This window comes from Poecilia formosa, unplaced genomic scaffold (assembly GCF_000485575.1).
Source record: "Poecilia formosa unplaced genomic scaffold, Poecilia_formosa-5.1.2 Scaffold7, whole genome shotgun sequence".
Classification (NCBI taxonomy): Eukaryota; Metazoa; Chordata; class Actinopteri; order Cyprinodontiformes; family Poeciliidae; genus Poecilia; species Poecilia formosa.
In genome coordinates, this window is record NW_006799946.1 from 5,089,127 (window position 1) to 5,116,943 (window position 27,817).

Genomic DNA, 27,817 nt, shown 5'->3' on the forward strand with positions numbered 1-27,817 from the left:
AGTTTAGGGCTCACCGGCAAAACGTTATGTTTGGAGGAAGACTAGTGCTACAGAGAGTGAAAAATGGTGGGAGCAACAGCAGACATATTGAAACTCTTGATTGACAAATGCATGAAACTATGTGTAAACACAGGAGAATCATGGAATAAAAGCAACAACCCAATCCAACAATTGCTACCACTGAATACTTTAAATCAAAACATAGTCATGGGTTAGTGTGGTCTAGTCAAAGCCCTGATGTATATCCAACTATAAAGATATTTTACAGATGCTCTCCATCCAATCTGACTGAGCTTGAGTTGTTTTAGAAAGAAGAATGGAGATAAATTAGTTTGTGCACAGAGTGTAGAGACATAAAACTTGCAGCTGGAGCTGAAAGAACAAAGAGGTTCTAGAAAGTACTGACTCAGGAAGGCTTATGAAAAATGTGTGAACTTTCAGACTTTTATTTGTAAGAACTTCCATAAGAAGAAGGACACGTTACCGCAACTTCACAGTGGTGCATTACTTTGTGCCTCCTGATAAAATACACTGAGGTTTGTCGTAACGAAATAAATGTGAAAAACTGCAAGAGGCTTACAAACACAACTAGACATTATTAGATATGTTTTTGTCTGAAATCATAATATTCTACAAAAAATAATGAGTAATAATTGGTAGACCTTACCTAAATGTACATATTCACATCATTTATTTTACACTGATGACAATTAGTGAACATCGCCTTGGGTGGTAAAGACGAGAAAACATCAAACATTTCAGCTTTTCTGTCAAATTATTTTAAAGCAGCACATCAAACAATAAACATAAACAATCATATTTCCCTTCCTAAAACAGTCACTGTTATGTGTTTATTAAATATGCAGCCTCAACCAACCTGTTATTTACAACAGAAGCTTTTTGGCAAAATACAAGATGAGAAGTGTTTATGAGTCATTTATGTTTTACAAGTTTTCTTCAGAAAACAGCTCCTCCTTCAAACGGAAGTAGCATCCTTTTTTGTTCATGAGTTCCTGGTGGGTCCCCTCCTCCCGGATCGACCCGTCCTCCATGAAAATGATGTGATCCGCTTTCTCCACAATGCTGAGCTGATGAGCCACAATCAGAACTGTCCGTCCGCGAGCCAGAACCTCTTTCAGAACCTGAGGAATGACACCATGAAGGGCCGAGCGTCACTGGATTAGTTCAGTTGTTAGAGCTTTAATGGGATTGGCTGACATTTAGCCTACGAGTCTGTTTGTGCCGCGCTGACATTACTGGCTATTGATTAGATTTAAACTGATGTTTCACAAGAAACGAGGCAATGTAAGTCTCAAACAATCGTTGAACTTGTAATGGTTAAACGCTTTTTTAGAAATAAATATTTTCAAATTAGATTTTTTTGGTAACACTTTATTTGAAGGGGTGTGCATAAGACTGACATGACACCATCATAAACATGACATAACACCTGTCATGAACACGAACGAGTCTTTATGAATGTCTATCACAGTTGTCATGAAGTGTCATTCGGTAAATAATGACACTTTTAATGCAAAGTTGCTCTAAAAGCTGCATTTTTATCCATTAAAAGTGCCAACTTTGCATGATTTTGTAAATAATGACAATTTAATGAAAAGTTGGCATTTTTAATATTAGTAAGGTATTACTAATATTAAGGTATCAGTAATCAGTAACTAATATCAAGGATTTAATAAGAGATTAGAAATTATAATCACTAGCTGCATTTCCACTGACTATAAAATTGAGCAAACTGAAATTACGAAAATGAATTAGCTTAATAGAAACACGGCAGTTTTAAAAATAAAAAAAACTCACATTTTTTGATAGTGTCTTTGCACTAGGATGAAGTGGTTTTTTTTTGTTTTTTTTTGTTTTTTGCTGAATCAAAATTAGTTTATTTCACAAAACTGCAATGGAAACACTTTTTTGAACCACACAAGTCATGTGATCAACAACCGGATATTACTACTGGCAGAAAAGACAAAAAAGACAACAGGAAGTGGTAGGAGGATTATGGCGCCGGCATGTTTTTAATGAATATATTCACATTAAATTTTAAATGTTTTTCCTATTTAATGAAAATATACAGCAATGGAAAACTGTGCTTTTTTTTTACTTTAGTGGAATATCAAAAATATTTTTGCTCACATTTGAAATGGAAAAGCATCTACAGTAAGGTATTTCAGGATTTCCTATTTTTAACTATTTTGTGATGAACATGCATCAATTCATTTTAACCTGGCTGAATTGAAGGTAAAACTAGGTCTTGTTAAGGATCAATTATGTTCAGCTGGTAAGTGTGTACAATTATTGGGTTCAAGCAAATACTTTTATTGACTAAATCTCATTCTTATCTTAGAAAAACAGCAAAAGGTCTGAAACACGATCAACTTCAGTCTTCTTTTTTCATACTTTTCCAGGCCTGGAAACTACTGAAATTAAATTCCAAATTTCTTGTGCCTGCATTTTAACCTTGTCCCAATGAGACGATCTGATCTGATCTCCAGAAGCATATGCATCATTCCAGGACTGTGTTTTGTACTCACCGCCTTCTCTGCATCTACATCCAGTTTGCTTGTGGCCTCGTCCAGGATGACGACCTGGGGATCTCGAACCAGAGCTCTGATGATGGCGAGGCTCTGCTTCTGTCCTTCTGACAGTTTGCCTCCACACTCTCCAATATCTGGACAAAGAAAAATATGTTAGCTGCTCCATAGGGAAAGCGTCCTTTAGTCTATATGATCAGTGCTTTGAGCGATTTACATTACAATCATAAACTTTATGAATCAATTTTAAATGTGGCATGACTGCCCATCTAAAGTAAAAGGCTAACTTCACCAACTGCTTGACCAACTTCAACCTCAATTAACGCTACAACAGTAGAAAAATGTTGGAAAAGTAGCTTAAGACTATCATGATTTCTAAGACACAATAAAAAGATGCAAACATTATCACAAAATCAGGTAAATGCAGCAGCTCTCTACCAGAGTCATAGCCATTCTCCATTTCAGAGATGAACTTGTGTACGTTGATCCTCTTTGCAACTTCTTCCACCTTCCCCAGAGGGCGCTCCTCTAGCCCATACTCTATGTTGTACTTCAGAGAACCAGAAAACAGCACAGGATTCTGGGAAACCAGTGCTACCTATGAAAACAACAAACGGCGTCAGTGCATTTCTCACGAGTTGAGCTATTTGTCCCGTTCTGTCCTCTGATTCTGGAATTTTACCAAAGTCTCAGTCCAAACTGATGATACTTTCAGCATTGAGTACCCCTCTGTAAGCATTATGAGTTTTCTTCTTATGACTATAAAGAAAAGTAACTATATGAATCTACCGGTTTGTTTTCATAGAAAATCTCCTTTATATAAACAGTCATTTCTTTATAACCTCAAATATCAGACAATATCATGACTTTAGTGTGCATAAGTATTACATAGTTGCAGATTATTTATATACATTTGTATTCATGTTTATTGGCCGGGTCCAAGCTAAAAATGTAAGAAATCTGTTGGTCACATTGGGATCGTTTTCTGCTTGCTTGGCCCTAAATGTTAACAGTTCAGTCAATAAATCGGAAATCCTATATTTTCCGATCAGTGAACACATAATTTCTAAGCTCTAAGAAGTTCAAGAAGCTATCTGAAAGGAAAAGTTATTTTCACTGAGAGTTATCCTCTCTATATTAGGGAGCAGAAACTCCGGATCTGGAAATGCTGAAAATATTTTGGAAATGTCACATTAAAGGTAAAAACCACTATCCTCTAAGAATCCACATTGTTGTAGTAATGCTAACCAAGCTAAAGGTGCCTATCAATAATAAAATAAGCTTTAAAATCCCAGCTCTGTAATAATTTTCTTTGCTTTAAAATACTGATTATAAATATTAATTAACTGCGACTTTTCTCTCACATAATTGAGTGATTTCGCCTCTAAACCTTCACATTTTACATAAAAAATTCAGACCCAGACTACCAGAGCTCTCCAGCTTTTTCCAGCATCATTTTAGTAATTATGCTTTAAACAAAAAACCTCAAGTAACCTGAAAAATAAAAAATAAAAAATCTCAAACTCAAAGGAAGATAAGCTGGATGGATGGATGTTCAAACCATAGAAAAGGGAAAATAATTTTTTTTGCAAATACAAATATTTTCCACACTCTGGTTTGATTAAAGTCTACAAGATGATGCCTCATCAATGCTTTGTGTCATTCAGGTTGACTTCATGTTAGAGTTTAAAAAATAAATGCTAAAGGTTACCAACTGTACCTTCTGATGGAAGTACTTCTTCTGGTAGTGGTGCAGCGGCTCCCCGTCCAGCAGGATCTGACCCTCCTGAGGCTCATACAGCCTCTTCAGGAGGCTGACGCAGGAACTCTTCCCACCACCGGAGGGACCCACCAGAGCCGTGATCTTCCCTGGGCAGATGTCCAACGACACCGACTGAAGAGGGAAAACAACAACAGTGAGGATCCGTTCTGCTTCTGGTGCTCAACGACGTTAAATCTGCAAGCTTCAGTAACGTAAATGTAAGATTTATTAGGACTTTTTAAACCAAGCAGAAGCCTGAGCTTGAGAAAGTTACCTTTAGAGCTGGTTTACCAGAGGGAGCAGAGGGATAACTGAAACTGATATTTTGGAAAACTATTCTCCCATCCAGCTTCTTAGGAGCCAAGTTTCCTCCCTCTTTGCTTTTCGGTGTCCTGTCCAGGTAACTCAGCACTTTGGAAATGACTCCCACTGTGGACATCGTCTCTCCGTAGCAATACATGATCTCCTGTGACAAGGAGAATTTCTTCATCAGTGAAATCCAGGATAATGGACTCACATCTCAAACATATGGTGCACGTTTCACGGAGCTCACCCGCAGATTGACTGACATCGGCTTCTGGTACAAGAAAAAGGACACCAGACTACCGATGCTGAGCTGACCGGCAGAAATGAGGCTTCGGGCTTGAATCAGCATGAATATCTTTATACCCAGAGACACCAGCTGAATGCAAAAAGAACGTAGAGGAATTACTCACACAGTTGTAAAAAAATTTCAAATAACTTTGTGTTTGTTGGTAAAACCAGATCTCACCCTTCGTGTTAGAAGATAAACTGCACTGTATATGTCTGACTGTCTTTTGATGGCACACAGCTCTTCCAGAGCCACGTGATATCGCCTCAGCTCCTCTTTCTCAGCGTTGAAGCTGCGGACCGTTCGGATCCCGCTGATCGTCTGGGAAGCCAGATCTTTGTTCTGAGCGAGGCATTCCTGGGTCCGATCTTTCAGGTCCTGTGTGACACACAGGAAACATCCACCCATTTATTACATTGGAATTTAGTTAATTCTGTGGAACCATTTTCTCACTTTCTTATCCATTAGCCAACAAAATGAAACATTTCCTGTAGTTTTAAATTTTACGATCGCCGAGTTCAGGAGGGAAATCAGACTCTCCTCTTCACGTCAACCCTCCAGCTCATCACCTTAAAACTCCTTTTGCACTTTTCTCCTTTTACCACCACAAACTTCAATACATCTTAATATGATTTTGATGTGCATTTGCATTGAACACCCTTTACTCTGACAGCCCCAAATAAAATTCAAAGCCATCAACTGCCTTCAAAACTCACCTAATTGGTAAATATTAATTAGATAGATATCTGTATTTAATGCATTGTAAGGAATTGCATGATTATGAAGTAAAAGGACAACGCATATATAGATGTCGAACTTTTTACAATTAAAAACCTAAGAAGTTTGCAGTGAATATTTACTCAGTCAAGATATAAAATCCAAAGTAGCCGGTTACCTTCAGAAAATGCCTGATTAGTAAATAGACTCCACCTGTGTGTGAAGTTGCGGAGAAGTTTAAAGCAGCCGGGTTCAGTTATAAACCAATATTAGACAGAGATTTGTTCAATCTTGGTAAGAAACAGATCCATCAGCTCCAGGGGCAACCGCAAACAGGGATCAGACCAAAAGACCTCAAACTACAGCATCGGCTTTTTTGTTACGGCAGAAGAAGCCCAGATCTGACAACCCATCTCCTGGATGGAGGGCAAGAACATCCAAGGGTTTGCAGGGTAACAAACAGAAAACCTTCCTACAAAAAGCCCCAAAAGGAATTAAAGTGAATCTGAGGTGTATGGCATAAACCCACCTTGGACAGCTTGATGTATTTATTTTGCAACGTGGCCAGGAGCGGCATCTCGATGCAGGTGAGCACGGTCAGCTCCCAGGACAGGCCCAGCATCACTCTGAGCATGAGGAAAGTCTTGACTGTGCTGCGAACTACGGCGTTGGCGTTTAGCGCTACGGTTCGTCCCATCCTGTCAACGTCACTGTGCAGCCGAGAGGACAGTCGTCCTGGACAGAAAAAAGGTCTTGATGAATTACAAAGCCCTGCAAGGTTCCACCATTAGCAAAGTAAGTTCACAAAGTTCTCAGTCCAGGGTCTCTGAGTCTTCCACTAAAGCATTCAAACACTGTTTAAAAGATGCTCGTAATTACTGCATCTGAAAATCTCTCACCTGGGTTGTTCTCCTCAAAGAAGTGCACCTCTTGCTTCAGGAGGTTGTGAAACAGCAGATGTTTCAGTCTCTTGTTCAGTCTGGCCAACGCAGCCATAAAAATTCCTCCTCTCATCCCAGAGAACAGCGCGCTGTCAGTGCAGGCAGATACATCAGCTTTCAACCAGGTGGACTTCGTTTCAAGCAACAAATTATTGTATTTTATTACCTTCCAGAAGAAATAAGCACTAGATGCCCGACTGCATAACCAAAACCGCTTTGAAGCTGTTGACCGCTGAGCATGTCAATCACTTTTCCCTGATATAAAGGGATGTAAGTATCGCCTGTTGAAGGAAAGGAAAAGATTAACATTTACTGTAAGTTGCCTTACTTACTGTAAAAGCAATGAATGGCAGCAATGGTTCGTTAATTAAAAAAAAAAAGCATGGTAAACCTTCTGGTACCAGAAGTGAAATGAATGTTTTAATGAGCTACGGTTTCAAAACCACCAACATGCTGTTCCTACGGTGTGAAGAAGTTTTACTGGGATTCTAGGAAAGGTGTTCAGTTTGCTATAGCTGTTAGCATATCAGAAAACGTGTTACATGACTGTAAGTAAAAAGTAATGAACGTTTGGTGGAGCATCAACCCCTGATATCTGCATGAATTGTGTGTCGGTTTTAACGTGTGTCCATTTCGTATGTATATTGGGATCAAGGGTGTAACATTCAGTGTTTAACTGTGTCCAGATAAACACTAAATGTTTAACTGCCCACCATCACCTCATGTGCCACATACATAAGGCATTCAACTCGCATAATTCTTTGTCATTTATTTTTAAAGGTTGAAATAACAAGAAATATAAAGGAGGGCAATGCTGAAACACATAACCAGCTAGCATCAGCTACATGTACCCATGTTCCTTTAGGAAGCTAATATAAATTTAGTGGATGTTGCTTGCATATTTTTTCTATAGTCTATGTTTCAAAAAAATCCAAAACAAATGTTATGTATTAATCACTGAGTAATAAAACATCAGCAACAGTAGGAATAATTGTTGCTTTCTTAAGTTTGTATCAAAATAAACTGCATTGCAAAGTTTTTTTTTTATTGTTCTTGTGTTTCTGATGGGTAATCATGGCATTTAATCAATATTATCAAACTGTGAGAATCTCTTATCAGTCGATGCATATTAATAAATGTTAGATAAGGTTAATTATCAGAGGTTATACATACAGATGACTCCCATGATGAGGAAGCCAAAAGCTGCGATCAGATGAACAGTGTCTGGTTTGAAGTACGTCAGCACTCTCATGAGCAAACGTTTAGTGTCCAGATTGTCTTTTGTCTTCTGTCCATCTGGAGAAATCCACTTCTCCCACACCAAACAGGCCAACGACGAGGACGCAGCACCCAACAACAGCATTGTGAGATCAGGGGAAGGTTCTGCGGGCCGCTCCGAGGGAGGTGCAGTGAGGATCCGTCCAGTTTCAAACACAGGAGAAACAAGGCAGAGGAGCGCTGCTAACCTATGGAGTACTGCCCGCTGTTTTCCATCTGTTAGCGCTGAGATAAAAACATGGAGAAAAAGCCACTTTATCAGTCCAAAGGCCCACACTCCTGCCAGTCCACCACAGCTGGAGCACTTCCACAGCACCAGCCAAGCCCACTGTGCTGAACACAGGAAGGCATCAAGGAGAATGATGGACAGCGCCCATATTATCACCCCCATTACTGTCCGTTGATGGCCGGTCAAACTCCAACGGCTCGAGCTGGTCCAAAAGAGACAAGACATTACATGTACGTCAGCTTTATTTCATGTAGGTTGTATGTAAATATTTTTGACAAATCAAAAATGTGTAATATAAATATTGTCTTCAATGTAACACCCATGTTCTCTTCCATACTCTATATGACTTCCTGTACAGTTTATAGGACCAAGATGGAGGCCTCTGATGCAAGCACTTGAAATTACCCAGAATATTTAATTTCCAGCTTTGTTATTAAAGATGATTCTGCCTTTTGAAAAGTGAAATATTATTTGTCAGAGGAATCAGTGTATTTGTTCAAATTTGAACCAACAGGTGCATCTTAAAAGTCACTGTTGACTAGGTCCATGTTAATTGTATAGAATGTACAAAAATCACAAAACAATATAAAATGACATAAGTCATAGTGTGAACATTCACACATTTCCCCTAATATAACCTAGTTTTTCATGCTCCCGAACAGAAAAATATGTAAACTAGATTGCATACTTATTTTTTTTTAACATGGAGCGTTTGTTTTTATAGTCTTCATGTTAAAAACTTTGCACGCAGTCAGTTGTTAGGATCACAGACAGCAAATTTTAGTCGTACCGTGTTAGCAAAGAAAACCCAGCATTCTATAGTAATAAGGAGTCATTTGCTACCTTTATTAAACCTATGCACTAAACCAAAGCCTAGTTAAAAGTACTGCAGTGCTCATCTTCCATTTTAGCTAGAAAGCGTCAACCTTCAGCTACAAAATATACATTATGTTCCATAAACCTGTTAGCAATTTAACATTTACCTGAAGCCCACAGTAGGATTTAAACACGTATTTCGAGTAACTTACCGTTCTCCAATGCCTAGCCACAGGCAGCTAGCTGCTAGCTGCAAACTTACTTTCGGTTTCACTTTTACCTTCAGTTGATTCATGGTTGTTTGCTAATTATCAGGGAACATTAAACAACAGAAAACAACTGTTTATAAACAGATGTCTTAATTTGACTCGGTTGTTTATTGCTCCTCAACAGTAATAAAGTTTTAAATTAAAGTTTTGGCAGTTGCAGCCGAGCAACTGAGTTATTCACAATTCAGCCACAAGATGGCGGCAATGTACAATATATCCAGAAGAATATATATTGTACGCTGTACAGAACCTTCCCTATAATTTACAAAAATTAAATTGAATTAAAATTGAACCACCTTTCAGCTATAGCTGCAGCTCTTCTGGAGTATGTCTCTGCCAGATTTGTATATTTAGACACTAACATTTCCTCGGTTCTTCTCGACAGAACAACTCGAACTCACTCAGACTGAATGGAAAACATCTGAACAGCAACGTTCAAATCTGTCCACATGTTCTCAGGTGGGTTTAGGTTTGAAGTGCTAACTACATTTACTGAGTTACATTTGCTTGAGTAACCTTTTGAAAAAACTGTACTTTTAGGGTCCATATTTTTTATATATATATTTTGTCTGATATTTTCAATATTGAATCAGATTTTACTGATCAGTTACATTGTCCTCTACTATTCTTTTCTTGAAACACCTTTTAACTCCCAAGTACTTACACTGACAAACATTAAATTGAATATCTTAAGGTTTCTACTTATGGATTGTACAATAGGTAAAATCTGATTCTCCCACTTGAGTCGAGGATCTCTGTAGCTCCTCCTGAGTTACCATGAACTTCTTTGCTGCTTCTACTTTTAATGCTCTCCACCCAGCCTGTAAGCTCAGATGATCCACTCGCTATATCTTAGAAGCTTCAGAAAATGCTTTTTTTTATTTTAATAAAACTAGAGTGTATACTCTATTAAATAACAGGAGACTTTTACAGTTTTGTTATCTAAATTGAAGAACAACACACAAAAACTCACACAGGACAATTTCAAAATTCAACTATTTATTTCCCCTAAATCATAATGTATAAATAAAGAATTTATAAAGATACAATTTGGTAAACAGCAAGACAAGACTCCAAAATGTGCTAACAAATCCTCTGATAAGTAAACATCGGGTTAAACAGTTTATTACTATGACACATTTGATACCTGAAATATTTCTTTAATGTTCAACAGTTTCTCGCTCATTTTATTAGCTCTGAAAGTATATGGACGAAGTGATTGTCTCACTGTTAACTGAAACATGTGATTGCTGAAAAGATAAACCGCCATGTTTGAGCTGCTTCCTTTTTCTCACCTCAAAGATCAGTTCAGTGGAAACAAGGAATCATCTGTGAAAAGGGAGCCGCTGCAGGTCATCTTTTCCTAATAAACCAGCTACATAAAAAAGGCACTGTTCCATGACAGAGTGAGAGAGCAACAAACATGACTTGTTTTCCATTAAAACAAGAAGTTATTTTTGATTTCCTGACACCTTCAGGGGTTTAAAATAGTTTATACTTGAAGTTATTGGAAAATGTTAACCTTGATGTGCTTAAAAAGTCCAACACAAACCCTGTTCAAACTGCTATAAATCAGATACTTTAAAGTGACGCTGATTCACATAATTTTTCATTAGATTCCAATACTAGAGTTAAACTACAAATCAAAACATGTCCCTGTACCCAAATACAGATGCATCTCAATAAGTTACATTAACAATTTCACTAATTCACCCAAAAAATGAAACGCACATAATCCCTCCCTGAATTCAGGTCTTCATAATTGAGAGAATGGCTGTGTACTTTGTGCCTAGCAGAGTCACCGACTCAAGCTACAAAAAAAAAAAAAGGCCGTTGCTAAAATTGCCAGCTATTCACCGTGCTGTATCAAACCCCGTCAATGGAAAGTTGAGTCGAAGGAAAACTAGTATTTAAAAAAAAAAAAGTGGACAGGAACATATTTAGGACATGAGCTGCAAGACACTTCTGCAGAGCAGAGAGCAGATGGATGCTTCATTTTTTGCACTTTATTCTTAGAGAAATCTTTAAGCTTGTAAGCTTTGGAGTCAGTCTCTACGATCAATAGATTTATCAGACTCATAAGACAATGTAGTTACTTGGATTCATTTGTCTTGTTCCTTTAGGCTTTGACAGCTCAACTGAAAATGACAAGATATTCAAAAAGGAAAGACGCAATTGTTTGGCCAGACAAAGAGAGAAATCTGACCTCAGCCTGATTGGATGAGTAAAGGTGGGACTTTCAAATCTTAAAATGCTAAACTGTTAAGCACGGTGGTGGCAGCATTCTGCTGCTGAGCGACTTTGCTGCCAGAGACGCTGGCCTACATGTTCTTCAGTTCAAATTTGAATAAAATCTGACTCAATTACTCCAGTTTTGATCCTCCTCAAAGCCAGTGATAGGAAATCAAACCATTTAAATAACTTTTTGATTCTGCCAAGAAGGCGAGTCAAAATCCAGACAGAATTTGCACAAAGCTTCACAAGGTGGGTCACTCAGTTGGGCTCATGTCAGCTTGTTTTTCAACTTTAGGAGAGACCAAAGTATTTCAATGAAATAAGATAAAGCACAGATGCAAATCTAAGTTTCAGTCAGGACATTCAGTCTGGTGGTTTTCTAAGTTCTTGTTTTCTAAGCAAAACTTTTGTGTTACAGTTGGCTAGTCACGCACATCAAGTAAAGAGAGATCTCTGGACCTGATGGATAAAAGCAGATTGTGCAGAACAAAGGCACCTTTTCCACAGAACAACCTGACAACAGTAAAACACAGTGGAAGCATTATATATGGTTACAGACAGCTGTCAGACAGCTGGAGTTGAAAGTTTAACAATTAGTTTGATTATGACAAAGAAATCATTTATTTATGCTACATCACACAAGTTAAAGGTGCAGAAGGTTACAATTTTTTTAAGTGCCACATTGGTGCATTTCCTAACTAGTTGCTTTTTTTCTCCGTTGTGCTTCAGTTTCAGTGAACACCTTTGAATTTCAGACACCAAATCAAACAAAAGCAACAAGATGTTCGTGCAAACATGGTAACACACTTAAAGTTTTTCATTTAATGTGTTTAAATCTTAATGCAGAAAGAGTGAAAAGTTCAAGCATGCTCTGCTGGGGTTATCTGAGTTTGGTCTTTGGACGTTTGCTTAAAAGTAAACAGATGGGTAATCAGAAGCCTCGGTGTAATGGCTCCTACCTCAGTTGATCTTCGCAGTACACACCTATGCACACTCAAAGACTAAAATGGCGATAAATCCAGCAAAGAGTCAGGAATTAGTGTGTTTTGTTTTCTTATAAACTTCCTGGCATGATTAATAGTCTAGTGATACAGATGGCATGGATAAGATCAGCAGCATTTTGCAATAAACAGTACAATCACATTCATGTTGTAAGTGCACATTTGTTCATTTTGGTATGCAACTTTAACCAACACTAGCTGTGTTTCCTTTACAAATGTGTGCAAAACTCTGTTGGAAAAAAAACACAATTTCGCAACTGCGCCGGCGTTTCCGTTAAATAGGAAACGCAAGTTCACACGTGAAAAAGTTTGTTCACGCCATAAATCATTAAAGAAATAAAATGTCATGGCATCATTCCGCTACCACTTCCTGTCGTCATCCTCGTCTTTTCCACCAGTAATAATGTCTGTTGGTTGATCACATGATTCGTGTGATGCGAAAAAAAGTTTTTCCTTTGCAGTTTTGCAAAATACACTAATTTGGCTGGTAAAAAAACAACCTCATCCTAGTGCAAAAAATGAGCTTCTTTTCATATAAAGCAAATTTGTTTTTGTAATTCCAAACTGCGCAATTATGCGGCCAACGGAAACGCAGCTAGTGGAAGTCATTCCAAGCATTTCGCTGGCAGGCTGCTCCAAACATCAGGAATAATCTGCAAAACTGCCGGAGCCCCGAGTGGCGACGTGAACACAGTGGCAGCAGGTTCACAGGCTGGTGATACGCTCCGTCCCCCGGCTGAGGCCTCGTCTCCCTGCTAGGGCCGGTCGCTGTATGCGCAGACAGGAGAGGCGTCGGCCGCAGGATTCTCCGCTTCGGGCTGAGCAGAGAGCTGACCCTGCTGAGACGCCTTCCTCTCCTTTTTGTCCAGCCAGAGGAAGGACAGCATCAGGAACAGACCGGAGGAGGCAACAACGGCACTGCAGGCGATAAAGACGTAGAAATATTGTTGCGTGTTGTCCACCAGGATCCCTGCAGCAAAGGAAAACAGTGACGGTAAGTATTTTTAATGCTACAGGTTGCTGCAGAACTGCTAACTTTAAGGTGCCAAACATTTGCCAGAGAACAGTGGTTTTAAGCTTTTCTACCTTGGAGGGCTGAAATGATTAAACGATTATTGAATTAGTTAATGAACAATCTTTAACTTGAGTATATAGAGTAAAACAAAATGCCATTTGCTAAAAAAAACAACCACATACTCAGAGCAGTAACTAAGCCAAAACTGTACAAAAAAATTGCATTTGAGATAAAAAACAAAAAAAACAACTTTCGTCTGTAAATATGTGGCTTCACCAGGTTCAAATTCTGTAAAAAAAATTAACATAAATAAACCTCTTTTTAAGCACCTTTCGTAGACAATTATTAATCTGTTAATCCAGAAAATAGTCTACAGATTAGCCTTAAAATCTATTGATGTTAAGTCCAGCAGAAATGAGCTTTCCGCATGTTGATGTTAGTACATCCTTTGCTGCAAGCGTACGCTAACGGGATTTTATGTTATTGTATTTTAGGCAAAAAAAAAAAAAAGTTTCATATTCAGAAAAAGGAACTAAATAATTTGTTTATTTGCATCTTTTAATGTATTTTTAATATTGTATTTAAAAAAGGCATAAGTGGTCAAATAAACAAATGTTTTTTTGACCACTTTTACCCAATTGCAGCCATATTTTCTTGTAGCCACATTCTTGCACAGGAAAGAAAACAAAGAAATAATCTTGAAAACACTTGTACAATTTCAGATCAACTAATTTAGAAATACCATTTATTTTAGTATCATAGGTGCTTCCCGGCTCCATCAGCCCATCTGCTCCTCCACAGTCTCTTATCTCAACACCAATCGCCCAGAGGGACAAATGCTTTTCATTCCACCTCCCGTAACTTATGCAACAAACCCAAATATTTAGAGTTAATTTCATCTCCATGTTCAGCCTCTGCATGTGAAACATTTGCTTGAATATTCCAAATGTCACAGATTTGTTTTCTGCATTTAAACGGCAAACTAGATGATTTTCAACAACTTTTACGTACTTTTATTGGAGAAATTGGGTAAAAGCTACGAGGCAGACACTAGAAGACAAGATGAATTTATAATACTTGTGCAGGAACTCATTTTCTGGCAGATTTTTTTTTTGCTTCAGGGCCAAAATTATCACCAGTTTTATCCCCATGTGATCCGTCTAACACAAGCAGCGCTGGTCTTTGAGAATCAGATGCTATTTGCTGAAAAGCAGTTTTCTTATTAAAGAAATGCTTCTGTATCTTAAAGATATCTTAAAGATACAGAAGCATGGACTTTTCCCTGAAGTCATGCATTACAGCTCATTTAAATCTGGGTAAACTGCACCGACGAAGTGGAACGCCATTTACTCAGTGAACTACATTTGCATTTTGTTCCTAAACAACAGAGACTCTCAAACTCAGGTTCACAAACATTTGTCACCGGCATCTACATTAGTAAATTTTTGATCATTACATATCCATATTTACAGACTGTTTTGGACCTGAGAATGCTTTTTTAAGCATCTTTTAGTTTCAGTGTTCATGATTAGGATCAATTTCTGCTTTATATACAATCTCAAACCTAATGCTGCGTTTATCCCGAGTGACTTCCCAACCTTGTGGCAACATTAAGTATTTTCCTGTTTGGAAAAGAAAATTTGCCGGAAACAGAAAGATGTCTATCAGAAAATGCAGCGACTTTTTGCAGAAAGCAGTAATGAGCGACATGAGGTCAGGCAGAATGTGCAATTTGAATATTTAGTGATTAATATGAGATTGTGCCACAAAATAAATTCATTTTCAAAAATATAACACAGAAAAAGAATGAAACTGAAAACAAAAAAATAAATTTTAGGGAAAAAAAAAAAAAAAAAACAAAACAAAAAAATAAATTTAAAAAAAAATCCCCCAAAAATATGTAATATATCCAGCAGTTATAGACTAGAATCAGTTACTTTCAATAATTTGTTTAATTTTGGCTGAGGCTAAACTGAAAATGAAAAAGATTTCTTTCACTTTAAATGCCTGAAAAACTGGTGTCTACACAAATGCACATTATCTAGGCCGGCAAGTCAAGCATTTATTTTAAATAAAGTAAAAAATGAAATTCAATAGAAAACATTAAACTGCGACTGAATCATTTTTTTTTTAAACTTACATCTTTTCTATGAATGTTTCGTAGAGATACCAGCATTTTCTAACCTGTTATTGTTGACTCCGTTTACTCCCACGTGCTCTGCAGGAGTAAACCGATCCTGACTTGTTGCTGAGGTTGCGTCACAGATCATCTAAATGGCAACCTGCAAACTGTCATCTGAGCCGTGAGCGATGGCAATCTTACAATCGTTTCCCCCTCTGCTGCTGCTCACACCCACCACTCCATAATGTGGCATACAACAATTTCCCCAACTCTGTCTAAACATGCCTTATTGACTGGAAACAACTGCAGTCTGCCAATCACCCTTTAGAGCAAACATGAGAACGTCTTCCTGTGAGGACGAGAGATTGTGACATAGTATTAAAATACTATACTATTTTGCTGATTATTTGTGTTCAAATAGAGAAAACTAGAGTTTGTTCAACTCGCAAAAAGAGCTGAATAAATGACCCTCACAAATTTACTGGAACTAACAAGAGTAAAGCAACAAACTGAAGACACAAATGACAAAAGAAAATGTTTTGATGTTACAGTAAGCCATCATCCACTTTCATAAATACCGGGTCAGCCTTTTTCAATTCAAATGTTTCCACCATAAACAAAAAGACCGTTTCACAGTTATACCACGCCACCATTTGAAAACGAAGCAAAAATGCACCAATTGATGGTGGGAACAAAGTTAATTCTTACAGTTTCTGAAGAAGCTGTGAAGATTTAGCTGATGATTAATTGATTATCATCAAATGTGACCACCGCTGGTCGAAAAAGAATAAGTCAGCATGACTTTTGGGTTTGCAAAGTCACGACTGAACCACAAGACTTCTGCAAAAAGATTCTTTCCACGAACACTTGTCAGCATCTCAACTTCTTGTGAGAAACAGATGACATGTTGCAAAACGTCTTCACCAGAGGTGTCCCGCCACAACCTTTTCACTTCCGATACGATGCAGCTTTGAGTTCTGGCTGATGCCAACAATGACCAGATACGATGTCAACACAAAGTACACACACTTTTACTTATTTTGTGGTGCAGAGTGTTAGAAAAGGCTTGATCAAGGGATATTAGACAGCAACAAGAGTGGATAGAAATGCTGGGGCGCACTAAATACTGAAATTTTAGATCTAGGCCGATATGATCCGATACTTTTTCGGATGGTATCCGACTGATTTCCAATATCAATATCTGATCGGGACACCCTCAGTCTTTACTTTGTGAGACAGAGTTATCATTTTATGATATTTTGTGAGTTACCTGCCAGCGGAGGTCCAATCAGCAGCGTGATGCTCTCCATGACGGCAAGCAGCCCCAGCGCCGACGGGAAGCGCCTCATCTCCACTATATCCATCAGGACGGTGAACATCAGCGACCCGACCACGCTCATCGAAAGTCCGTACATGACCACGTACGCCACCAGCACGAGGAAGCTGGCCCCGATGCAGCAGATGCAGTTACTGAGCCCGTTGAAGAGCAAAGCGGAGGCAAACACATAAACGTGCCGCCCTTTGAACCATTGCATGTTGAACATGATGGCGAACGGCGGCCGCACCACGATGTTAACGATACCCAGGATGGAGAGCAGCAGCGCGGCCCGGCTCGGCTCCATGCCGTGGGCCGTGGCGTACGGAACCAGATACACCAGCGGCACCACGAAGCCCAGCATCATGAAGGTGATGCCTATGGCAAACACGCGGTAATGCCGGTTGTTGAGAAACTGATCGAAGGCCATGTGTTCTTTTACGGAGGCCACCAAAAACCTCCAGGCGGTCCTAAGCCTCGATTCCCGCTTCGCCTGCTTTTCCGACGGCACAGGTGTGCGGTCCATCAGCAGCTGGCCGCGATGCTTTTTGGGCTGAAGGGGCCGCATCACGGCGCCGCACACGCAGCTGTTCAGCAGGACGGCGCCCAGGATGAGAAAGCTCCCCCTCCAGCCGAACTCTGAGTGGAGGTAGTTCCCCAGGAAAGGCAGAGTGCAGAGTCCCAGCGCCGTTCCCGTGGACGACATGGCGTTGGCAAACGCACGCCGACGCACAAAGTAGTGACCCAGGATGGTGACAGCCGGCTGGAAACTGAAGCAGAAGCCGAGTCCTGCAACAGAGTGGAGATGCTGCTTTTAATATCTGAGAAATAAAAATTAAAGACTTGAGATTTTCTACTGGAGCGATGCGCCGATCAGAATTTTTTTGGCTAATTCTTGATATCTGTTCTTTGTAAAGCTTTGATTTCCACACACATTTTATAAACCTGGAATTATCAATATTAGAAGCAGAGGCGATGTCACTGTGTGAGTGAAACAAAGGGTTCATTGTTTCCTTAGAGGGTCTCTGCCAGAAGATCTCAACTAGAGCTGCAACTAATGATTATCTTATTGGATTATTCTGATGATTAATTGGATTGAAAAATCTGAACATTTTTTTTATTTAACCACTTAAACCATTTTCATACAATTTCAGAAATACAATAAAAGAGCTGCATAGATTTAAAAAAAATGAATTCCCTTGTTAAATAAGAAAATAAACATCTTATTGCCTTCAATCCAGTAACAGAAACCCTTTAGTGCATCCATGATTATTAGTAGTAAAGGATGAATCTGCATGTAATCTGGTTCAACACATAATACAATTTTTTTTTTAAATCCTTCTAAAATCAACATATAAAAAGCTCGGTCCTTTATGCTCAACTCCACTACCATGTAGGGCTGTTCTGTTGAAATTTTTTTTTTTTAGATTTATTGATAATTGGAAAGCAAAATTTGCTTTATATGAGGGTTTTTTTTTAACAGAATGTAAAACCAAGTGAAGCTAAAACTTGCCACTTGAGTTCTGGGTAGATCATAATTATAGACAAAGGGATTTTTTTTTTATCTTTCATTCAAAATATTTCTATATTTTGTTCAGTTTTTGACTACGTAATGCTCTGATTGTGTTGTTTTTTGTTATTCAACAAATTGCCTTTTGTTAGAGTTTGTGTCCAGTTAACAATTGCATCGATTACTAAATGAGTAAATTATTTCAATGGCCAATTAATCGGATTAATCGTTTCACCTCGTGTCGTCAGTATGGATCACTTTGCTGACCTGTAATCACTCCAGCGGTGATGTAAAGCTCGGCGATGGAGTTGGTAAACGAGCTGGCAACCATTCCGACTCCACTCAGGACCCCGCCCAGCATGACAGTGGGCCTGCAGCCGAGCTTCCCCACCAGCACGCTGCAGAACGGACCTGTGGATCACATGAAATGCTCTCAGTTTAATGCACACCGGAGCAGAAGTGGGTAAAGGCTCACGAGGCACAGGCTGCTTTCCTAATCCTGCCTGCTTCACAAAACCTGCTCAGCTGCAATCTGAGCTAAGAAATGAAGTGTTTGCTTTCTTGTATTTGCAATCAGCGTGTTGAATAAAGCCGTAAAACTTGTTAGGCTGCGAGACATTTTAAGTCACGTTCAGAAAATGTACAGAAACGTTTCTCTGATCTTTAATGCGTCGTGTGTCTTTAGCTGCAGCTCATAGATGATGTATGAGAGGGAAGTTTCACACTGTGAATCTGAAAGCCTGAGTATTAAATACAGAGATTCCCTTGGTTAAATGTCAGAGGGAGGGGTATCAAATTCAACACTGCTCAACTTTGTTTTTGAGCTACATGTTGCTACATATTTCCAGGGACAGTGTTTGACCTTGTTGAGGCAACAACTAACTATAGAAAAAAAACAAGCCTCAAGACCCTAGAAACACAATTACAAGCTCTTTTTTTTAGCATTTAATGTCCATGATATGAACACTAACATCTGTAGATCGTTCAACTTGTAAAACTGGAAAGGAAGTAGCAGCTTGGTGCAGCTTAATGGAGATAAACCTTCTTGTCCCATTTCTTTGGGGATTAAGAGCATTTCAAAGCTCAAAGCATTCCTGCCCCTGAAATCCATTGAAACTGCCTGAAGCCTGACTGTAACTTTCAGTGCTGCAGTTCCAGCGCTCGCTGTACCCGATGTGATCAGACAGCTGAACAACAGCGATATGATTTCAATTAGATTTGGTCTGCGGTGGATCCACAAAGCTTAGGCACCGAATCCAAGCCCATCTGACATGAACAGAGCAGGGAAGAGGAAGTTCACACCGTGACGTGAAGACGTTCATAAATGAGGTCAATACACAGAAGAGCGTCTTGGCCTCCACGCTGTTCTCGGGGATTTATGTTATCAGCAGCAGAGGTGAAGCAGAGGGCGGCCGCCCGTCTCCACAACACACCAAACACAGGCAGGGGGGAGAAACTTCAAACTTCACCAATCACTTTCCGTTTACACATTAACTGGATCAAAACGCTTCAACGAAATCAACCTGTGCAGACAAGTCAGATGGCCTATTTGAAGGTGGATAAAAAAGTTTAAAGAAAATGATCCATATTGATAACATTATGGATCGGACAATAAAAACTAGTATTTCTCGACAAAACACCAGGTTTTTTCGTACCTAAAAACCTGCTATTTGAACAGGTGTGTTTAAAACTCACTGCATGTTGACTTTAGACGCCTTTGCCCACACAGCCGTCCCACCCTGTTTAATGTGTTACACCGAGTTTGAATAAAAGTCTGATAAAAAGAGGATGTTGACATTACTGGCTACACAGATCGTTCTCCGAGTAGGACAGTGAAAAAAAAAACCCAAGCAACTATTACAAAATAAGATATTTAGTGGCACCGTTCATTGTTTAGCTTAGCGATTCTGTCCTCACTTAGCATTTGTAGCCTGTTCTGTCACTACATACGTTACACTGAGCCCATATTGTCAGTAAAGAGAGTTTAATTAAAATTTTTTGCCCTACTTCAACTCACAGAAATAAGAATATCATAAAAATACTGGTGGCTTCAAACTGTGCCAGGCATGGTGGTGGCAGCATTATGCTGAGGGTCTGTTTTACTGTTCCTGTTAAAGGTGGATGGAATAACAGACTAGGAGAACTGCCTCCAAATTACTCCACTTCACCTTAAATCTCCAAATAAATGGTAGAAAGGTGAACATAACTGGTTGTTCCAGCAGGACAAAGATCCCAAACTGGTTTTGGAATAGATACAATTAGCAAACATTAAGCTTGTGGAATGGTCCAGAAGAAAACCCTGTTGAAAATATATAAACCGAGCTTAAATGTCTGGTCTGGTGAGAACCATCTCTGGCAAGGATTGGGTCAAAAACCCAAATCAGAATGAAAAAAATCAGAAGTTAATTTACAGCTGTGAGAAAATGACTGGTTTCTCTGCTACGTTCAAAACGAACGTTAAACCAAAGTGTAGAATTCAGGCAATTTTTTTTTCTTAATTCACAATTAATTCAAACTTTCACACCAATGTTTTACTTTCAAAATTCATTGCAGTTTCCTGTTGTATATTCCTTTAAAAAGAACTGTTTAAATGAATTGTGAAGGCCTGAAATTAGTATGAAACTCTTCCCAAGGATGAGTGGATGTGAAATACCACATGCAGGCTCCAGCCCGTCTGGGTGTCTGAACATAATTAGGCAGGTAAAAAGAAGGGAATAGATGGATGGGAAAAAAAAAAAAAAAAAGCAGGACTCTGAAAACTAAAACGGTCCGTTTTGGTTTTGAGAAATAAGCCTGCCACGGTTTCTCGTGAAATAATCTCACCTAAACCAACACAAACACAGCAAGACTTGCAAATTCCCACTCTCACCTTTCACATGTTCCCCTGAACAATACAAGCATTTATCTCACCCTCTGTGGCGTGTTAAAGGGCAACTTCTAAGGACATTACATTTGCAGATGTTAATATAACTGTAACCGCAGTCATATTAACATCTACATTGTTATATTATTATTGTCATGAAGAATTCCAGTGAATGTTTAAAAGCATCAAAACTGTCCATATTGTTGGGATTGTTAGCCATTTTCTCAGCTGTTTGTTTAATGAGAGCATTAAGAAACATCAATAAATGTGAAAATATGATAAAAATCCAGTTACTGTGTGCAGTACAGTGATACAAATTAGATTTCTTTATGTGACTGATGTCCCAAAGAAGACAAATGGAGTGTTTTTTAAGGGCAGTCACAGCCATACAAGTTACCTAAAACAGAAGTAAAAAAAAAAAATAAGTAATCGTCACTTTTATTGTTATCACAACAGCACCACAAAATACCATGAAAAAACTTGTTTTTTGCGCATTAAATATCTGAAATGCTGCCAAACTGGTGGCATGTTTTTTTGTTGTTGTTTTTAAGAAGTTATGAGGCACAGTGGCAAAACCTGGAACTGCTACTGTGCAAGTTACAGGATGTTGCTAGGTAACCACAAGTTACTCAACAGGATGTTGCTAGGTAACCACAAGTTACTCAACAGGATGTTGCTAGGTAACCACAAGTTACTCAACAGGATGTTGCTAGGTAACCAAAGTGTGACTGAGTTAGTTGATGCCACCAACCTTGCTAGCCATAAGAGATTGAGAGGCTAAAGCTTTTCCTCTGCCTACATCGCCCAGAATGCTGCGCGGCTCTGGTTCGTAGTCCAGTGAAATTACTGAACGTTAAATCAGGCATATTATTTATTGATATTGATCATGTGTCTCTATCGCGACATATATTGTCATTGATTTATTGTCCAGTTCACATATTTGCGTCGACCTTTAAGGACGGCCACGACTCAGCCGATTTACCTCCTGCATGGAGCGCCGACGTCATGATGGACGGCACCCAGGACGTTTCGCTGTTGGAGGCGTGGAACTCGTTCTGCAGGTCTGTGTAGAAGATCCCCACACAGGCGGGGAAGCCCAGGGTCATGGCCAGGACCAGGATGGTTGCAACCAGAACCGCCCAGCCCCAGCCGCCATCGGGAGCGGTGACGGCTCCTCCTGTTATAGCGACGGGGTCTCCGCTTTCACTCCCCTGCCCACAGTCAGCAGCCGCCACCTGCCCCTCGTCGTGGTCCAAACCGTTGGCCAGGTCAAAGGCCTTGGAGGTCTCCGAGTGGAGACCGGGATCACTGGAGCCCCTGATTCCATTCCGCTGAGTCATTTTCTGCTCGGCACTTGAGGCGGGACTCTGGCGTTGGCTCTGCAGGATGTGAAGGAACGTTGGCTGCCCATGTCACTGCAACCGCTGGGGTCCTTCCAGGAGACCTGGGATCACAATCGCATAAGGAGAAACGTCAGAGTGCACACTTCAATCACTTTTATTTTTTTATCTACTCTTCTTAGCAGATTAGCTCAAACTCTGAGCAGCTTCCCTGCATCTGCTGAAGGAATGTTTCCTCACAGCATGATGCTGCCACCACCATGTTCCACACAGAGCATGTAACATGTCCTAAGATTAACCCCGGTCTCATCTGACCTGAGCACTTTCTTCCACTCTGAACTGTTCTTGTCTAAGTTTTAAAATGTAAATACGCACATTGGCGTCTAATCAGCAATGCAAGTTGAAGACCTGCACTAATATCATACAAAAAAAAAATATCATTAAACTTATTTGAATGAACTCAGACTTGCACTTATCTTAAATAATTTAGGATACACTGACATGTTTAATGTTACGTTTTAGAATTTAAAAAATTGGATAATTTCACAAAAACAAATAAAATCCTGCAATCTTCTATTATGTGAAAGACAGAAAATCCTGCAATGCTGACACACATGAATTTGCCATTTTACCTTTGACAAAAAAACAATACATTCAACACAACTGCATCCATTTACCAGTGTGTTGGGATTAATTTGAAGAATTTGTTGAGGGGAGAAAAACTCCATCAATAGATTAGCTCGTTTATGTCTTTGCATTTTTTCCAGCTTTTCATGCCACTTAGATAAAAGTGTTTGCTTTTAGTTATCTCTGGGTCCAGGCTGGAGCACAGAGGAGGCCAAGCCTTTATAGCCCTAGCTTATAAATAATGAAGTGGACCTGCACTTACTTGCTAGGCAGCTGCCAAAACAACCTATTTTTAGGTCACATCTTAAAACATTACTTTGGTTTAAACCCTGATAAATTCCTTTATAGTTCGCAGCCTTTACCATTTTCTTTGTGAGGTACAAGACTGTTTTAAACTTTTTTTTGAGCTAATTAAATCAATTAAAAACAACATCTACAAATAGATATTGAAGGCTTCCTTTAATCTCAGCTGAAAAGTGAGTGGTATTTGTAAAGAGACAGTCGATTATGTGAGGTTACTGCAAGGTGACCAAGTGGACAAAAAACAAAGCATAACTTGGAGCTCTGATCTCGTCTAACATTACAAAATTACTAAAGAGGTTTTCACAGAACCAATGAGAAAAGCTCCAAAGTTAGAAAACAGACAGAAGATCCTGCCTCATTAATTCATTTAGTTCTTTATTTAGTCGTTTTTGCACAATCAAAGCCTCCAGGGAGAGCAGCCTGTTGAGCACATTTCCTGTGCATCTCCATTTGTCCGCATTTCATAACAAAACATGACCAGACATCCAGAACTTTACCCCTGCAGCTGCTAATTTAGCAAAGCCCTGATAAGTTTAAGGAGGAACCGACCTGCTCGGCGTCAGAGGGAGTCGAGCCAACGTGACACCAGCATGAGCTTGTAAAAACCACTGAATGAAAGGCCTTCTGTGAAAACGTTCCCCCAGCAGTTGGTCCAAAGACATTCAACACCGTTTCCACATGCAACTGCCGAGCAAATCTCCCGAGACTCTTTTCCCAAGAACAAATCACCATCTCTTTCAACCCTGAGGCGTTATCAGGACATCATACAGATTATCTGGTCTTTACCAGGTTCACTGAAGTGTACAAAAACACAACAGGGATCCATTATTTATTTAAAAAAAAAAAAATTAAGTAAACTATTTTTCAACTATCTTTAAGTTTTACTAGAATGCATCAATTGCACATTTCTGGCCAAAAGTCGATTATCGATCTTTAAAAAGCATGACCTGCCAATTCTGATTTTGGCCAAAACTTATTTTTTTATCCGAAATGTCAGATAAATTTGTGCTATATATATATATATATATTTTTTTTTTTGCTAAATATAGCACAGGTTGCTGTGTATTGCAAACTTCTGCCCAGGTCCGTCTTGAAAATGAGATCTGGATCTCAACAGGGTTTACCTGGATAAATAAAGGAAATATTTTTTTTTTTTAATTCACCGAGTTGGCAGCAGTGGGGTGACCATTGTTAACTGGTTCAATACTTCACATGGAAGTATTGGAAGATAACGCTTTCCTAAAATTAAGAAAATCAGTGTTCATAAATTGGTTAGTTGATAAATCAGTTAGTTGATAGATCATCGGGGTGATAAATCGGTGCACTCCTAATTTTTACTAAACTTAAAATACAAAAAGTGCAACTATATGTAGGCCTGTCACAAAAGAAAAGTGAATTTTCAGTATTGAATCATTTAATCAAAAGGAAAAAAAGAAGTTCAGAAAAATTCAAATTCTGTCATTTATGAAGAAATAAAATGCAGATTTTGACTTCCTCTAGGATCTCACTTCGCTAAATAATACAGGTGTCCCATCTTCTTCTTTTACACAAAGAGTGTAATTAGTGTAATTCCTATGTCTAGATGTCGTTACTGATTCACAGCTTAGAAATGTCACTCAATTATTCTGCTGCGGTGTTGACACATGCTCTCAAACAGACTTTGTGATGGATGAAACTGTGATTTAGGCATGGGCCGGTGTGGGACTGTCAAGGTCAAATTAATAACACAGATTTATTTTATTCAGACAAAAATTAAAGCAAAGCTGTGAATTGTGATCTAATTGAGTTAATTTAGAAACAGGCAAGTACCCCTTATACTTACTGCTAATAATATTAATTATTAAAAGTTAAAATATTGTTAAATATAACACTTATTTATACCTGTTCATTCAGTTTTTATAAAGTAACATCAATTAACAAGGTGATATTTCTGGTTAATAATAGGGTATTCAACAAACATGCCACTTGTAGCCAATAAAAAACCCCAACTTTAATAGCACTAATTTTTGGAAAATGTTGAATTCATTTGTTTGGATTTAATCTACAAATAATTTATATCAAAATGTATCAGATTGTCAGCAACTGCAGCCCGACTAGCACAAGTGGTTCAGCGATTTGGAAGAAGATCAGTTATTATCGCATCAACATCTTAGTTTATGACGTTGATTTGTTTGTTTGTTTTTCCTCAAGAAGAGGGCTGTTAGCGGGGAGAAGTTGTGTGCCTGGCTTACTGTGGGGTGGCAGAAAATCAAATTTGCCCCGGGCACTAATCCTTTTCCTGCCAGACGAGTGAAGAAATCCCCGTGGATCTAATTTATCTTTGGTGAAATAGTTTGATGGCAGCTGACCTTTCTGCGGGACGAGCCACCCTTACAGGATGGAGGAGCAGCTTTAATGTCACTGAATGAAGCCTCAGCTTTTAAAACTCTCGTTAAACAGCTCTCTCTTTCTCCCTACATTCACTCTCGACTCGCCTTTATTTCCCCTTGTTTACGTCTAAAAGTCACGCATCTAAACCTGGGTTTCCAACCCAAACACAGTCACAATACTTTCAGACCACACTGGTTTCTCTGCCACGAGATAAAAATGTAAATATGTTTCTCAGTAGATCTAAATCTCGTTGTTTCTCGCATCACCGTGAACTGTGAAGCTTCCCTCTGACGGATGAACGTCTCCAACATCAGTTCAGGAAAGAGGAGGAAGTGCTTTCACCAAAAGCCATCTCTTCCGTATTTTTATTTTATTTTATTTTTTTAAACAAACGCAGTTACTCACCTTTCCAGCCGTGCTGCTCCTCGGTGTCTGCCGGAGGAAAAACTGTTGAGCTGATATTAGCTCGTAACGGACCACACCGTCCGCCGCGTGGGCGGGGACTAGATGAGGATTACGGAGACGCTGACGGGAGTGAAGGGAGAGCAGGCCTCGATAAGCCCCGCCGTTGGCTGTCCCTGAGCGGATGTGGCAAGCGGTTTTAACATTTAATAACTTTAAAAGCCAAAAGTTACCAGTATGCGTCAGGCTTACAGTGTTTTTTTTTTGTTTGTTTTTTTACAAATGTTTAATATGGACCATATGGGCGTTTACCCAGGGTGACATTAGAAAGGGGGTGCAAAGTCACCATATAAAGAAAATATTATTTATTTGCAGTCAATGGCCCAATCATGCTGCTGAAAATAGGATTATGATGGCGTTTTTGCCCTCAATTAAACAATACCAACACCACAAGTTATTCTATGGTGTATTCTTTCTGTTTAGCTATCGCAGATGAGTGTGAATTTTAGCGATGCTCAATGTGAAAATTTGAAGATAGACAGATGACTGAATAATACAAACTAAATGCTGTTACCCATTGAATAATTTCTATATTATTTATATTGCTGTTACATGAATAGTGGCTAATATCTTCCTGCTGTTCCTGCATTCTGCCACTGCTGGTGAAATATATCAAACTCATTTACTCTAATTTTGTGTTTATCAGCTGGTGTAACTTTCAAATAGTTAAAAATTATAACACATACCATGCTGCATTTCAAAATGCACTTTTTTTTTAGTTTGCTACTCCTGGTATGATGTAAGCAAATTGCAAATGATGCTAATGATAACAAGTATGCCGCACACACAGAGTAGCTTAGCAGTGATAAAGCAGATCTGGTGGTGACAGAGTATATGGGGAGCCCAAAGAAAAATCTGCTCAGGGGCCCAAAAAAGCTTGGACCGGCTCTGATCTCCAGCTCTGTGTCTTCTCCACCTGGCCGGCCACCCATACCTGTCTGTGAAGAAGCGGCAGTCATGCTGCACGTCCTAGCAACTGGTTGAGCTAACTCTCAACCTTATCAGCTCAGTGCCTGAGGCCTTTCATCTCTACCAGCTGCTTTGCATTTTGCTGATTAAAACCACCTGATCATGGATCCACCAAGCACCTGCCTGGCATTTATTAGCCTTTCAGTTTTAGATGATGCTCCCATATTCCAGCTTTTTGCACTGCTGGCATTATTTTGTTTTTGTGCCATCTGTGTCAGTTTAGCTGTTGTGTAGTAAGTTTTCCTTCGCTTTGATTAAATGAACAAACAGCTTGCCATAAACGTGTTCATGAAAAGCAGTGGAAGGTGGACACAATGTACAATTCATAGAGGAGGGAGAAGCTCACAGAATCAGCTGCTGCTTTAACCAACACGGTGCGGACTGAATCACTGGGCAACAGCAAGTAAAATCCCTGAACCCTAAGACGTCATGCATAAAATTTGTGTTTCAATTTGATTCACTAAATCTGAGTTTTATTTATCAAAATGTTCATTCTAGAAAGGAAGAATATAATTTTGGGGTAGGGAGGTGA

The 27,817-nt window shown here is 39.2% G+C and overlaps 2 protein-coding genes across 4 annotated transcripts; both read right to left on the minus strand.

The window, feature by feature from the left end:
* Positions 1-421: 421 nt before the first annotated feature.
* Positions 422-9,537, minus strand: tap2t (transporter associated with antigen processing, subunit type t, teleost specific). Of its 3 annotated transcripts, none has more exons than XM_016661093.1 (12): positions 9,450-9,537; positions 7,735-8,270; positions 6,728-6,842; positions 6,520-6,650; positions 6,150-6,355; positions 5,084-5,281; positions 4,865-4,993; positions 4,586-4,777; positions 4,270-4,443; positions 2,988-3,147; positions 2,550-2,686; positions 422-1,142 (listed from the first exon to the last, which is right to left on the minus strand). In XM_016661093.1, the coding sequence occupies exons 1-12, from the start codon at positions 9,515-9,517 to the stop codon at positions 945-947; spliced, it is 2,244 nt and encodes a 747-aa protein (XP_016516579.1). In that variant the 5' UTR covers positions 9,518-9,537; the 3' UTR covers positions 422-944. The 3 variants fall into 3 exon arrangements, with proteins under 3 accessions (XP_016516579.1, XP_007572934.1, XP_007572950.1); XM_007572872.2 differs by lacking the exon at positions 9,450-9,537 and adding an exon at positions 9,097-9,351; XM_007572888.2 differs by lacking the exon at positions 9,450-9,537 and adding an exon at positions 9,052-9,138.
* A 2,418-nt stretch (positions 9,538-11,955) lies between these two features.
* Positions 11,956-27,317, minus strand: slc16a5a (solute carrier family 16 member 5a). Its single transcript, XM_007572906.2, has 6 exons — positions 27,251-27,317; positions 26,260-26,432; positions 22,197-22,658; positions 18,619-18,762; positions 16,797-17,630; positions 11,956-13,359 (listed from the first exon to the last, which is right to left on the minus strand). Exons 3-6 carry the CDS (start codon positions 22,552-22,554, stop codon positions 13,145-13,147), a joined length of 1,551 nt encoding a protein of 516 aa, XP_007572968.1. The 5' UTR covers positions 22,555-22,658; positions 26,260-26,432; positions 27,251-27,317; the 3' UTR covers positions 11,956-13,144.
* Positions 27,318-27,817: the final 500 nt, after the last annotated feature.